The sequence below is a fragment of the Manduca sexta genome, chromosome 18, assembly GCF_014839805.1.
Source record: "Manduca sexta isolate Smith_Timp_Sample1 chromosome 18, JHU_Msex_v1.0, whole genome shotgun sequence".
Lineage (NCBI taxonomy): Eukaryota > Metazoa > Arthropoda > Insecta > Lepidoptera > Sphingidae > Manduca > Manduca sexta.
The window spans coordinates 485,334-499,323 of record NC_051132.1 but is presented as its reverse complement, the minus strand read 5'-3'; the positions used below and the strand labels follow the sequence as shown (position 1 = coordinate 499,323).

Here is a 13,990-nt window from a genome sequence, read left to right as displayed (position 1 = left end):
ATCTAATAATCGAAAAGTTTGTTTTCTCATTTTAACTGCGTGAATCCTACTTATATTATTGGCTGTTAAATCCCCAGGTCGGTAAGTCGCGTGTGCTGCCTTTGGGAATAAACCCAGAGGAGATAATTTAACATGTAGGTATATATTTACAAGACGCTGCATGAAGTGTAAAAATCAATAACTCAAATATTATACAGATAGTAAAATAAACTTTTAAATCACGCTATGACCACTGCGCGGTTCAGAGAACAAACCGTTTTCCGACACTCCACCTTAAGTCCAAAAATAATTTTAAAAAGAAAGATTAACAGGAGGTAAGAAAAAGATCAACCAAGTATATTATGTTACAGCAACTGATCAGTGCAGCCGAACTGGACATGTCTTCTGCACAGGGCGTTGTGTAGCAACGGCGCTTTATTTAAACCCATATTCCTCAGAAGTGACATAGTCATTAAATAACTCATCGTAATTATTAAAAAATATTGTCTTATAATAATGACATGTTTGGTTTTATTTATTTGCATGGCACAGCTGCAAGCAACAGTACCTACCTACGTTAACAGTGAGAAAATAAGGATGAATCGCTCACCGAGTAGGGTCAAGAGGCGCAGCGGCAGCGCGAGCGGCGTATGCCGACTCGTCGCCATGTCGGAGAGAGCAGCGGGTATCAGACACTAGAAGACACTCGAACTCACGAGCACTCGACACTAGACACCGAGATGCTGGGATGCGTGCGGCGCGCGCTCTATGCCGCCGTTGACTGGACAGTGAACACTTAGCCGCGCCACAGTAACCAGTAGCGCCCGAGCGCCGCGCCAACCTCGGCGGCACCACCACCACTCGCTTCATCGGTCCGCTCCACTTGCACCGTTTACCACCGCACGCCACCAGAGGGCTTATATATTTATAGAAGAAAGTCTCAAAATGATAGTCTACTTGGCTTAAAAGACAATTAATAGTCCATCAGGGGCTGCGGAGGTACAGTGTGAGATTATGACTGTTGCACTTCGTAGTTTGTACATCGTAAGACTGAGATGGACGGCAGTGCTGGTGATTGGTGTAATGCTACCATGGATGCCGATGGTATCCTTTAGTCTGCGAGTTGTCTTAATAGCACACGCTCTTAGAACGGCTAACCGTCCCTATTACACCAGAAAGGGCTATCGCGGAATATGTTATTTAGATCGACTTCGGTCCGGCTGAAAAGTGGCTCTCATGTGTTAATCTTTCCTGGGCTTTCTAACACTCAGGTGTTATACCAATAAAAGTAACGTAACCATCCACTCCTCCCCGCGGAACCCAATGAAGCGATAATTTCGTTTTCTTTCTGAAGAAAAGGTCTTTATGCATATTTATATAAATTAACTTTAATGTTTACAATATACCTACTTAACACTCCATTTATATGGTTGTGTACAGGTTCGATCAAATTTAAGCACATTTTGAACCGGATTATGCTTTTAGCTTTAAACGCATCACGTCTAAAGCTTAACTTACCTACCAGTTGTAACTGAGGGCGGGGAGAATTGACAAGTGTAAGCATCAGTGAACGGTGCTTAAGTATACTGTCTTATGCATCCGCTATCAAATATTAGTTACAGTTATTATGCCGCGATCAGCTACACAAGTGCTTTAAAACCCTGCAAAATATTTTATGATAATTGTCAAAAAAATCTTTTCGCTAGCCACTAGTTCGGGGTTCTAACAGTATATTTGCGAGACACTTATTAAAACAAATGGTACCTACTTACCTTATTATAATTTCAACTTTGGAAAAATATCATTAACACTGTTTATTCAATTCACTTAATTTAAGATTTCGATGCCTCCTGTAACAGAATTATTATAAGTATTTAATAATGAAAAAATAACAAGACATTTAACTAGTATAACTCGTGTATAATTAGGTAGTATGACTCGTGTATAATATATTATACTGTTATCATAAAAATATTTTTGTGAAGATATTTGTGACACTGTTTGCTATAAAAACACTTAGTAGTATAGTAGTATCCTAATACAGTAAGTATTCTAAGAAACAGTAATTTTTAACATAAGAACTACACACATAACACCTCCAACTTTCAAGATCCCGCCAATACCCCGCTATAACCTTTACACGCAACGATTAATGTAAATAATGTTGCTAACATTAAAAAAAGTATAATAATATTGTCAACAAAATTGTACCTAGATATTGTAAACTAAAATAATAAAAATTAATTTGTTTACATCCAAATGAAGTTAAAAAATATTTTTCTTTATAGGCAAAATTATCTTTGGTGTAGTTTTAGAACTAGCAACACAAACGATAATTGCTAGTTAGTTTTGTGTTACAGTGATTCAAAAAAGTGAAAGTTCAACATTTGCTTGATTGGCTGTGAATATTTTCTACGAGCCAGCGACCAATCAGACATGTGACCTTGGATCATGTTACGCAATGAAGAACAAAACCTGCTCGATGTATGATATGTCAAAACTTCGACAACCGGAAGTTGCACTAGTAAGAAATAAGTTGAAATGTTTCAACCTTTTAAGTTAGAAAGTTTCTCAAACTAGCTTTAAGTGATGTTGAGTGAATATAAAATGTTATCAATATGTTTCCTAGTGCTCGCTATTGTCACGAAAGGTGTGTGCTGAGTATTTCCTTTGCCGACATCAGATATTCGAAGTAAAATTGACAACTTTCTCTTTTATTGTTTTGGTAGATGTATCTGTATTGTTCATATTATTTCAGACTGTTCTACGCAGGACGAAGACGGGCCATATTTAGGCAAGTCAATAGGAAAACTGAATTCGTATCACCACCAAGTAAGTGGCGTTATAATTTTATTCATACATAATTTATTAAAAGTTTATGGGTAAGACCGTATTGAATAAGGTCATACTCGTCGCGCGCGTATTACGGTACATTCGGGTCTAATATGACCAGCAGCGATGGTCCTTGAATATTGATAACATCACTTAGTTTTATCATTCACAAGTTTTATTTTTTCGCCTCTTGTACTTGTAAAGGTAAGCAAAAGCAAAACTAGTGCGCCAAAATTCTTCACTATCTGGATTAGACCCCATGACGTGACAGGGAGCGAATCTGTAGAGTAATGTATTTTTAAATATAAAAAATCATCAGTGCTGTATATTATCATTGTGTGGTCTTCAGGTATCAGGTGAAGTGTATGCTGTGGATGACTGGACCATCCTACTAGTGAACTTCAACTATGACGGCACAGGGGATGACACATTTTTCTGGGCTGGAGACTCAGGCCGGCCAGGACCACAGGGCTTCATAGTGCCCGACCAACATGGCAAGTTAGTTTCTCTTACACTATTAATTCACTTAAACAATAATATATTATTATTTTTCTGATATATGTGAGGTGCAAGTTAGCTATGCCCATACTCATTTTGTGTGGTGCCCTCTCCAGCATGACATATCCATGTAACAAGAAAAACTTAAAAAAATATTATTCTATAGCCTACCACCATCCATTCCTAATGCATGTTATTAAGCAAATTTTTTAAAACATTAATTATAAAACTAAGTGGCACACATTACTCCTGTAAAATAACTCTAGCTGTGCCCTTAATCATAGAAGTCAGTTGTACATTATACACTTTGTGTAGAACAAATGTGCTGGAGCGGTACTACAATGAGGAGGTGCGGTTGACGCTGCCGGAGGGCAAGCGCGTGTCGAGGCTGAAATGGTTCGCGGTGTACGACATCGACTCGCAGAACGCGTTCGGCGACGTGTACGTGCCCGACGAGTTCACCGCGCCCGCGCCGCAGAGCGTCGGCCCGCTCGCCGGCTCGCCCGCCGTCTCCAGCAAGCCTGTGCGCTTCATCGACGCCAACACCTTCATGTCAGTACGCACTCACATACAACACCCAACGCACATCTACTGCAACTACATTCGTTCTACATGCTCCACCTACAGTTTGTTGCTTTCCTCCCTTCTCGCCACTTCACTCAAGAGCATAGAGCACCATTGTAAAGAATACATAATATGTATATTAACAGCATCATTTTCACATACTTATCTTTTAAAAAGATTGATGATATGAAAAAAATATAAAAGCTTTTTGGCCATTCTGCCTAGTTATTTTTATTTTTGAAATACTATTTCAATTTGATTGGTATTGTAACTTTAAGTAAAAGTACCAAAAGCTCTTGCTTGGCTTGAATATTATATGATGGGTTAGTTAAAAAATAAATGATCCACAGTTCCTTTCTCTAAACTGCTCTTTTCTTTTCTTTTTTTAACTTTCAATCCTGAATTTATTTGTTTTCAAGATTTCTCTTTGCAATCTTATTACATTTGTATAATATGTTCTTTTTGTTTTAATATTCACCAGCTCCGACTTTTTACATATTACATTTTATAATGTATTCTAGTTTTCATATTTGACAAAGGCAGAATTGTCACAAAATGATACAACCCATCACAACAAAATGGAATCTGAAGTACCAAAAGGAAAACCATTGATATTTTACATTGTGCCTATCATGAGTTTACATTTAAAATATTTGCATGAATTGTTATTAATGAAATTGTTTCAAATATTTTTTGTTGGCAGAATACCGGAATTCCGCTATGACGGCAGTGGTGAAGAAGTTTATTTCTGGACCGGTAATGGTCCCCAGGCCAGCTCCCGCGGCATGAAGATCCCGGACGAGCACGGATAGTGAGTGGCGGTTGTGGTGGTGGTGGTGGAGGTGGTGGTGTTGGTTGTGTATAGTGTGTCGAGTGCAGCGAGCACGTGTGTGTCGCAGCCTGGAGCCGCTGCGCGCGCGCACGGAGGCGGAGGTGCGGCTGGAGCTGCCGGGCGGGCGCGCGGCGGGCGCGGTGGACTGGGTGAGCGTGTGGGACGCGGGCGCGCGCCGCTCGCTGGGCACCGTGCTGGTGCCCGACGCGCTCAACGTGCCGCCCGCGCCGCGCCGCACGCACCCCTACGTGTCCGCGCTGCCCAACTGCCGCCAGCTGCACCGCGACTACCAGGTCTCCTGGGAGATCTTCGGCAACCAGATCACCGTCGAACTGGCGGCCCAGGCTAGTATTCTCTTATATACATTTTTATACAACTTCTTCATGTTTCACAGTTAGTTCCTTGAACCTTTCCTTGTCTATGGCTACATAAAATCATTCTTCCAACATTCTTATTCTGGTCCACTCCGCTATATTGAGTAGCCATGAGTTACTTCATTCTTCGTTGTGTTCAGCAGATGGTACTTATCACATCTGAGAAAATAACCTAGGTACGAAACTAAACGCTGCTTTATGGTCTCAACTAACTCCGCGCTCTTTAGCATTCGATTTCTACCATAATATCATAGTACGTACACTTTTGACGGCAATCCATCTGCATATTACATTCTGAGTAACTTGTGGAATGTGAACTAGGTGCAATGTGTCGTTACAGATGGGCGAGGACGAGTACATGGCGTTCGGCATCTCGGGCAGCAACACCAACTCGTCCATGTTGGGAGCGGACGTGGCAGTGGCTCGCTTTTCTGGCGCCGAGCAGCGCGGCTTCGCCACTGACTACAACATCACCGCGCTGGCGCCGGTGAGACCACACTCTCCACACTATCACTTCCTCTCCGAATTCAAAATTTTAAATTTGTTCTCCCTCACACTGTTTAAATTACTGTGTTGTTTAAATTACGATTGCTCCCCCAGTGCGTGCAGGTGCTGGGGCAGTGGCTGGGCGTGTGCCGCGACGACGCGCTCGGCGGCGTGGACTCCAACCAGGTGTTCACTGCGCGGCGCGAGCGCGGCGTCACCGTCGTGTCCTACCGCCGCACGCTGCAGCCAGGTACTCTGCACTGCCCATACATATACGCCACCCACGGGAGTCACCTCCTATAAGACAACAAAAACAATACGAAGGATAAAAGTAGCCTATGTACTTGCTTACGGCTCAAACGTACGTCGTACCAAAATTTGTCCCATAGGAATCAATTGTTTAGCCTTGAAAATATAACAGACAGACGAGAGTTAGATAATATGTTAGATTGTGTTAGTTCTGTATTTTATAGTTAAATGTGAATATGGCGTGTGCGTTATTTTGCCGCTGCGAGGCATATTCTTACAGTTGTAGTAATGGCATTAGGACGCGTAAAATTAAAATTATTTTTTATTAATATTTATTTTGTTCGAAACTTACACTTTGTTATTTTACATCTACGGTTCAAGTAACTTATTGTAATGTGTTATTTCCAAGCAGAGTGGTTTCATTTAGTAATGCAAAGTCAAAATGACCCTGTGTACACGCTATTCGTTCCCCAATAGCGGAGCCAATGGATCGCGAGTGGAAGGCAGAGGGCGCCACGTACGTGGTGTGGGCCATCGGACGTCTCGACGCAGACAACGAGCCCTCCTTCCACCGTCTCTACCCCACGAGCGACGTGAAGCTGCACCTATCACAACAACCGCCCGAGAACGACTGCACGCCCTTCACTGTGTGAGTACCTCAAAACAGACAAGCATACTGAATCGCCCGTGACGCGTGACGTGCGACGCATGATGCGTGACGCGTCACGTGACGTGTGACACGTGACGTTTGCGTGCAGGGGCGCGCGCGACACGCCGGCCGCCTGGGACACGGCGCAGCTATTCGACCCGGCCCTGCGCGCCTTCCGCGTCACGCTCGGGCCGGCGGGCGGCGCGCGCGGGCTGGCCGGCCGCGGCCGCGCCTCGCCGCCGCTCGCGCTCTACGTCAACGGACAGCTCGCGCCCGAGCTGCAGCTGCGGCGCGGTCTGCGCTACGTGCTCAAGGTGCAGGCCGGCAACGACCCGCACTCGCCCACCGAGTACCACCCGGTGATCGTGACGGCGGAGCCGCGCGGCGGGCTGGAGCGGCTGCCCGAGGCGCAGCAGCGCGGCGCCCGCGTGCTGGCCGGCGTGCAGCACACGCGCCGCGGCCGCCTCAGCCCCACGGCGGCGGGCCCGCTGTGCCTGGCGCGCCACGCGGCCGACGCGGACGCGCGGCGCGACGACCGCTTCGCCACGTTCCGCGCGTTCAACCGCTCGCTGCAGTGGAGCTGCGCGCCGGGCCCGCCGGGCGAGCTGCTGCTGGCGCCCAACTCCTCGTGGCCCGACGTCGTCTACTATCACTCGTTCACGCACGCCGGTGAGTACGGCTCGTCTCTCGCGCGACCGTGCGCTCTGTCGTGACTTCACTCACCGTGTAAATGTGTGCAGATATGGGCGGGCGCATCTACATAGTGGACCGCCACAACCGTAACATCGGACGCAAGAACTCGGCAGCGCAGTTGGGTCCGTACGCGACGCTGGTGCCGCTGGTGGCGCTGTCGGTGGTGCTGGTGGCTCTCACCGCTTGACACGAAATGCGCCTCACCGCACCGGATGATCAGCGACGTACCGCTTGCAAACGTAGCTTCATATATTTTGTTCGAATTATATAGCTTTAAATGAAAATTAAAATACTCGACAACGTCAAATGTTATATAACTGTACATATTTGAGCCGCTTTTATATAAATATCCCTTTGTCATTTGTATTGTAAATAAATGAGATATGTAAATTTAACTAAATGTTTATATGTTGATAAATAAACGACTGAGAAGTGATTAATATGTTTAATTATAACAATACAAGAATATTATATTATGTGACTAATAATAATACTGAACGCTGGGCACTGACATGCCACTAACAATGTTCGAATTATAGACAGAGAATACACACATACATCCGATGCGCGTCATCATAGTAACGTTACGCTTGTCGACACAGTCTGTGTCGTTACCGCGACGCATACAACAGCACACAAGTAATGGCGACACGCAACTACGGGATGAGATTCAGAAACAGACGAGTAAGACAAACGGACAACCCTACTCACTAGATATTATGGTGCAGCATGCTGTGTAATCGATATGAGATCAGTTTAAGGCCGGTGCAGATCGAGAAACGCGACGAGAGTGGCGGGCAGCGCAGCATAAGGTGGCGGCTGACCTGCGCGCGCGCATGCCGACAGCAGCGCACGCGCCGCTAGGCACGCCAGCGACACGTGCTGCAGCACGCGCACGCGCGATCCGCGATTCAACGCCACCAGCTCCGCCGCGCTGTCGCCGAACTTGTTGGGCTGGTCCAGATGCGCGCCGCCCTCGAGCAGCGCCTCCACCAGTTCCGTCGAGAAGTTGTACGGGATGGCGGCCACGTGCAGCGGCGTCGACCGCGCCTCGTTCCGCGTGCACACCGACGCGCCGCACTGCAACAGCAGCCGCACCACGTTCACGCTCGGGAACACCGGCTGCACGGACACCTCGTCGCCGAAGTACGTGGAGCGAATCACGTTGAGCCGGGAGACGCACAGGTGCAGCAGCGTGTCGCCGGTGTGGGCGCTGCGCACGTCGGCGGCGACCAGCTCGCGCACGGCCTGCAGCACGCGCGCGCGCTCGCGCCCGGCCGCCGCCGTCTCCACCAGCAGGAACATGAGGTGCGTGACGCAGCGCAGCGCGCGGTCGAACGTCTCCGCCTGCGCCTTGAACACGGGCCTGGCGTCCAGCAGGCGGCGCGCGGGCGGCAGGTGGCGCGCCAGCAGCGAGAACACGCGCGACACGTCGGCGTGCGCCGGCAGGCCGCGCGCGCGCTCCAGGCGGCCGCCGCGCGCGTCCAGCAGCAGCCGCGTCAGCGCGCACGCCGTGTGGCACGTGTCCGTGTACAGCAGCGAGTCCTTCTCGATGCGGATCTGCAGCGCCCACGTCCACAGGTCGATGCAGCGCTGGTAGCGGAACGCGTCCGCGTACGAAGCGCCCCTGCAACGCGACACACGTTCAAAATCTAATATCGCTCCTGATAAATGGCACAGTAAAAACGACGCAATAAACTTTTTTGCAAAAGGGAACTATATATAACAGTATACATAGTATAGATATAATATACCAAATGCGCACACGTGTCTTGAAGATTGAACATTATTAGATTGTAGTGCGCAATAGCATTTTTTGCGACGTTTAAAAGTGTTATGCCAATAATAACTGTTCTATTACGAATATAACAAAATCATTTAAGACCTTTTTTAACTGACTTCAAAAAAGACGAAGTATTTTTTTTGTTGTTATCTATTTGTTACCTCAGATCTGTTATTTTTTTTAACCTGACATTATGTTTATTAGCGTGGCAAGGGCCAGCTTATACAAACACACCGGACTTTTAGGTGAGAGCTTTAGGCGCACGCAACCCTTGAAAATTAAGCGACCATGCCGAGGGCAACTCATTAACGGGTTACGAACCTCGCCTCAGGACGGTCACTGGGAGAGGATAAGGCATCAAGGCTAATGGATGCATGTAGTCGTACCGAATTAACAATCTATTACCACATTCGTCGGCACGCGGGCCGGAACTATTAGAAGGTTCGGGAGGACAGGGAACGCGGCGAGAACGGAACTGCGATCTTGTGGAGTGTACGAGAACAAATGAACAAACAAAAAATGTTTTTGATTGAGCCAGTCGTCCTGACTCATTTTTGACATTTAGTGTGTTTTTATCGTTCTAACGATCTTTGAGTAGTTATATTGAAAGAAAATTAATAGTCATCATCAAAATTGTATTCAAAATATTGGCTGTTCTTGTTGCTGGGTTATTTATGAATGTCCACGTGTGATTACGGCACCGCGATTACTGACCGGTACATGAGGCGGAACACGGTGTCCTTGTGGTCGGGCCCGAGCACGCGCGCCGCCACGAGCAGCGACTGCGTGCGCAGCGCGTCCATGTCCGTGGCGGCCGCGTGCAGCTCCGCCGCCGTGCGCCACTCGCGCGCGCCGCCCAGCGCCGCCGCCGCGCCGCGCTCCGGCCGCTTGCTCAGGTACCCGCCGCCCGCGTGCCGGATCGCCGTCGCGCGCCGCCACGCCGCCAGCGCCGCCGACACGTCGTTGAACTCGTCCAGCAGCGTCGAGCCCAGCAGCTCGTACGCGTCCGCCAGCCGCTCGGGGCTGTAGCGCACGCGGCTCGTCAGCAACCGCACGATCTGTTGGCGAACACACCACACGTCCGTTACAATTATACACTTATCGAATGAACCGACGCGCGGACTGGTAGGAACTCACTTGCGAAGCCCCCTTGAGACAGGCGGTGCGCAGTGCGTCGTCGCCGGCGCGCGAACACAGGTGAGGATCGGCGCCGTGATCGAGCAGCAGCCGCGCGGTCTCCACGCGGTGTTCCTGTATCGCGTAGTGTAACACCGTCTTGAGCTGGGTGTCGCGTGCATCCACCTCGGCGCCGTGCTCCAGCAGAAATGCGCACAAGAGCACCGACTGCACAGAGTTGATGAGGCACGTGCCGCCGTTGTGGTTGGGGCGGTGGATGTCGGCCCCGCGTTGAACAAGGAACCTCACCACCGGCAGGTGGGTCATGAAACACGCAGAGCGCACGGGCGTAGAGCCGCTGTCGCTGGCGGCGTTGACGTCGGCGCCGGCCTCTGCCAGCGCGTGCACCACCTCCAGGTGTCCGCTGACGGCGGCGCACCACAGCGGCGTGACGGTGTGCACGGAGCGGTCGTCGGGGACCTCGTACACACCGCGCTGCTCAATGTCACACGCGCACACGTGGATGAGGTACTCGACGATTTCGACGTTGCCGCGCTTGCACGCCACGAACAGCGGCGCACACCCGTCGCGTTTGCGGTCGCATACCGTGCGCCGCTCGCTCGGACTCATCCTACAATCACATATCGCTAAATATATTGCACTAATATCCAGTCATTTTTAACTAATCTCCGACGGGTGAAGAGAGATGTTATAAGTTAGGTGTGTATGTATATCTATAACTAGCTTTTGCCCGCGGCTCCGCCCGCGTTATAAAGTTTTTCAGGCTAAAGGCTAGTTTCCCGGGAGCCTATGTTCTTCCCAGGGTCTCAAACTGTCTCCATACCAAATTTCATCTTAATACGTTGGGTAGTTTTTGAGTTTAATACGTTCAGACAGACAGATGCAGCGGGGGATTTTTGTTTTATAATATATTTTTTAGAACTTTTTAAGAGGAACAATCCCGTCATACATCATTGTTGCATAACTTTAACCGTTTACGCAGCGCAGGCAACGGAAACTCTCAAAACTAATAATTTTCCCCGTTTTTGCAACATGTTTCATTACTGCTCCGCTCCTTTTGGTCATAGCGTGATGATATATAGCCTATAGCACTCCAGGAACAAAGGGCTATCCAACGCAGAAAGAATTTTTCAGTTTGGACCGGTATTTCCTGAGATTAGCTATTACTGCTCCGCTCCTATTGGGTATAGCGTGATGATATATGACTTTGAGCACTCCACAAACAAAGGACTATTCAACACAAAAAGAATTTTGCAGTTCGAATCGGTAGGTCCTGAGATTAGCCATTACTGCTCCGCTCCTATTGAATATAGCGTGATGATATATAGTTTATAGCGGTCCACAAATAAAGGGCTATCCAACACAAAAAAAAAAAATCATTTTGGACCGGTAGTTCCTGAGATTAGCCATTACTGCTCCGCTCCTATTGGGTATAGCGTGATGATATATAGCCTATAGCACTCCACGAACAAAGAGCTATCCAACACAGAAAAAATTTTTCAGTTTGGACCGGTATTTCCTGAGATTAGCCATTACTGCTCCGCTCCTATTGGGTATAGCGTGATGATATATAGCCTATAGCACTCCACGAACAAAGAGCTATCCAACACAGAAAGAATTTTTAAGTTTGGACCGGTATTTCCTGAGATTAGCGCGTTCAAACAAACAAACAAACTCTTCAGCTTTATATAATAGTATAGATAAAGATCTGGCATCTATAGCCTCATAGCTCCCAAATGAATGGACTGATTTTGATACTGTTTTTTTTTGTTTGAAAGCTAAAGTGATTAAGATGGTTCGTAGCTATTGTACCAATATATAAAACTACCCCCCCCCCCTTCCCATCACCCCACAGCCCTCCATCCCCATCCCCTATCCTAAGGAACGCCATGGTGTGCTAAGCCAGGGGATCGCCTGTACACCATTAGCAGGGTACCCCTGGTGATAAACATGGCATTTCCCAAAATAAAAAAAAAATATATAAAACTTAAGAATTTGTTTGAACAAGCTAATCTTAGGAACTACTAAACCAAATTTTGAAAATGCTTTCACTAAACGAATCTACATTACTCCCTAATATTATAGGCTACATTTTACCCCAGATTTTTTTTTTCGTGTTTGTGCCACTGGCAAAAACTGGTATAGTAAGATCTATTCGGCCTTTTGAAGATTGACAGTACTTTTCCTATTTTCATATCTGATTGAATGTTTGTGTTGTTATTTCTGTGGTATTTACAGCACATGCCAACCTTTTGCTAATGCTGCATCATCAAGTAGTGTGCAGGATGCTCAACTCACCAGCAACTTACAGCAGATAATATGGAGACAGTTTTGAATTTTAAAAATTATCCCAATGAGGTGTTAAATAGACGATGGCCACTACAGGATAAAAATTATACAATATATATTTGTATAATTATAATCTTGCAGTAAATGCATGTGAGAAAAAAGGTAAGAAATATTTATTCATATAATATGCTGGGATGCATACACACATTTATAATAAGATACAAAAATAAATAATACATTAAAAGTGGACAAATGTGCATCCCATAATATTGACAAAATAGTTTCAGTTCAGCACAAAATGCCAGGCAGGGTGATCATGGTGCTACTTTTCAACTCGAACCTACATTTAGTGGGTAATAATAGCATTGGCCGCCATATTACTAGACACATCACATCTATAACGTCCACCAGGGTGGCACATCAAACACAAAGTGTAGTCCCCCGCTGGAGTTTGGCTGCATGACATAATAGCCACAGGCAATGTGTTAAAGTCTAAACTCTCAGTAGTAGAGGAAACTCATAGTTGACATTGAGCAGTATATAATGCAGGGCTGGTAATGCTTTCAAGGAAGTAGTAGGGCAATTGAATTATTCGGATTTGGGCACCAAGAAGCTAGCATCTATTGAAAAAGATAATCAAAGAAATTGGAAAGTCCGATAGAATCCATTGTAGCAAGATCGACGGTAATGTCGCTTTAATATGCTACCTCTCGAGCGAGGTGCGCAGCCGAGCGGAGAGACGCGCCCCGGGGGCACTGTACTTGCACTCCTGCATCAGCTCATTAAACACCGCCTCTGGCTGCTTGGCCGAGTCACCGAAGCGCTTGCTGCCGCCAGTGCTGCCCGCGGCAGCCTCCCCCGCTTCCTGCCACATAGCGCGCACTCCTCGCTACTTTGGAATACTTTACTAACACAAAACTCAGCACTAGGCAGACACTCGCTGCCTTCAATACTACAGAGAGCTGCGGACAAAAGACGACTAATTCGTATTGCGACGGTATTGATCCGTTTTTATGAAGCTGGACAGTTGTAACTCGTACTTGACATTTGACAAATGACAATCAGTGTTGCCAGGGCCCTCGAGTCGTAAGTTACGTTTCGTTTCCTGAAATGTTACATTTTTGCTACAAAAGTTACATTATTGTTTTTTTTTTTTAATTTACGCGTTTTTGGGCTAGAATTTCTGTAGCTAGTAACCGCGGGGACTCGCGCAGTAGGAAATGTGCGCGCGCACACTCAAGCAAAATCAAGTTTTAATATATGCAAGATACGTTTCATTTTGTCATGGCGAGCCACCTCTAAGTGTGATATGGAGTGAAATACTTTTTAGACCCGCCAGTTTTAGGTGCGTTCAATTTGGATGCGTTGAATAGAAATGCGTTCGTAAACTGTGTACAATAAAAAAATTGTATTACTAATCTCGTTGTTCTCAAAAGTTACGAAAATTGCCTTAAATATAAAAATTACTTACATGTTACGCGAGGGGGTCAAAAGTAACGAAAAATTTAAGAAATGTAACCTTCTGGCAACACTGATGACAATAGCAGTGAGACCACTTGTTTCATTACGATTCTACTATAAACATTGCCAAATTCTACTAAAATATACTGTTTTGCTAGCTTTCA

At 46.7% G+C, this 13,990-nt stretch overlaps 3 protein-coding genes across 3 annotated transcripts in view; 1 reads left to right on the top strand and 2 right to left on the bottom strand.

Annotated features, from left to right (window-relative positions):
* Positions 1-745, bottom strand: part of LOC115447786 (protein Skeletor, isoforms D/E) — a 48,053-nt gene extending 47,308 nt beyond the window's left edge. Inside the window, 1 exon segment of the mRNA XM_037439945.1 lies at positions 590-745. Coding sequence (XP_037295842.1) covers positions 590-647 — 58 coding nt within the window. The 5' untranslated portion in view covers positions 648-745.
* A 1,721-nt stretch (positions 746-2,466) lies between these two features.
* Positions 2,467-7,592, top strand: LOC115453063 (protein Skeletor, isoforms B/C). Its single transcript, XM_037439946.1, has 11 exons — positions 2,467-2,629; positions 2,738-2,811; positions 3,161-3,309; positions 3,625-3,861; positions 4,577-4,684; positions 4,773-5,049; positions 5,420-5,566; positions 5,680-5,815; positions 6,292-6,463; positions 6,573-7,132; positions 7,204-7,592. The coding sequence occupies exons 1-11, from the start codon at positions 2,569-2,571 to the stop codon at positions 7,341-7,343; spliced, it is 2,061 nt and encodes a 686-aa protein (XP_037295843.1). The 5' UTR covers positions 2,467-2,568; the 3' UTR covers positions 7,344-7,592.
* On the bottom strand, positions 7,587-13,431 carry LOC115453064 (protein fem-1 homolog A). Its single transcript, XM_030181705.2, has 4 exons — positions 13,073-13,431; positions 10,077-10,686; positions 9,654-9,997; positions 7,587-8,783 (listed from the first exon to the last, which is right to left on the bottom strand). The coding sequence occupies exons 1-4, from the start codon at positions 13,237-13,239 to the stop codon at positions 7,913-7,915; spliced, it is 1,992 nt and encodes a 663-aa protein (XP_030037565.1). The 5' UTR covers positions 13,240-13,431; the 3' UTR covers positions 7,587-7,912.
* Positions 13,432-13,990: the final 559 nt, after the last annotated feature.

Bases quoted from the DNA above. Each gene is read 5' to 3' on its own strand.
- LOC115453063 (XM_037439946.1), top strand. From the start codon at position 2,569: ATGTTGAGTGAATATAAAATGTTATCAATATGTTTCCTAGTGCTCGCT. The intron at 2,630-2,737 runs GTGTGTGCTGAG...ATATTATTTCAG, and splicing joins GCTCGCTATTGTCACGAAAG to ACTGTTCTACGCAGGACGAA. The intron at 2,812-3,160 runs GTAAGTGGCGTT...TGTGGTCTTCAG, and splicing joins TGAATTCGTATCACCACCAA to GTATCAGGTGAAGTGTATGC.
- LOC115453064 (XM_030181705.2), bottom strand. From the start codon at position 13,239: ATGTGGCAGGAAGCGGGGGAGGCTGCCGCGGGCAGCACTGGCGGCAGC. The intron at 10,687-13,072 runs GTAGCATATTAA...ATGTGATTGTAG, and splicing joins CTGCGCACCTCGCTCGAGAG to GATGAGTCCGAGCGAGCGGC. The intron at 9,998-10,076 runs GTGAGTTCCTAC...GTTCGCCAACAG, and splicing joins GTCTCAAGGGGGCTTCGCAA to ATCGTGCGGTTGCTGACGAG.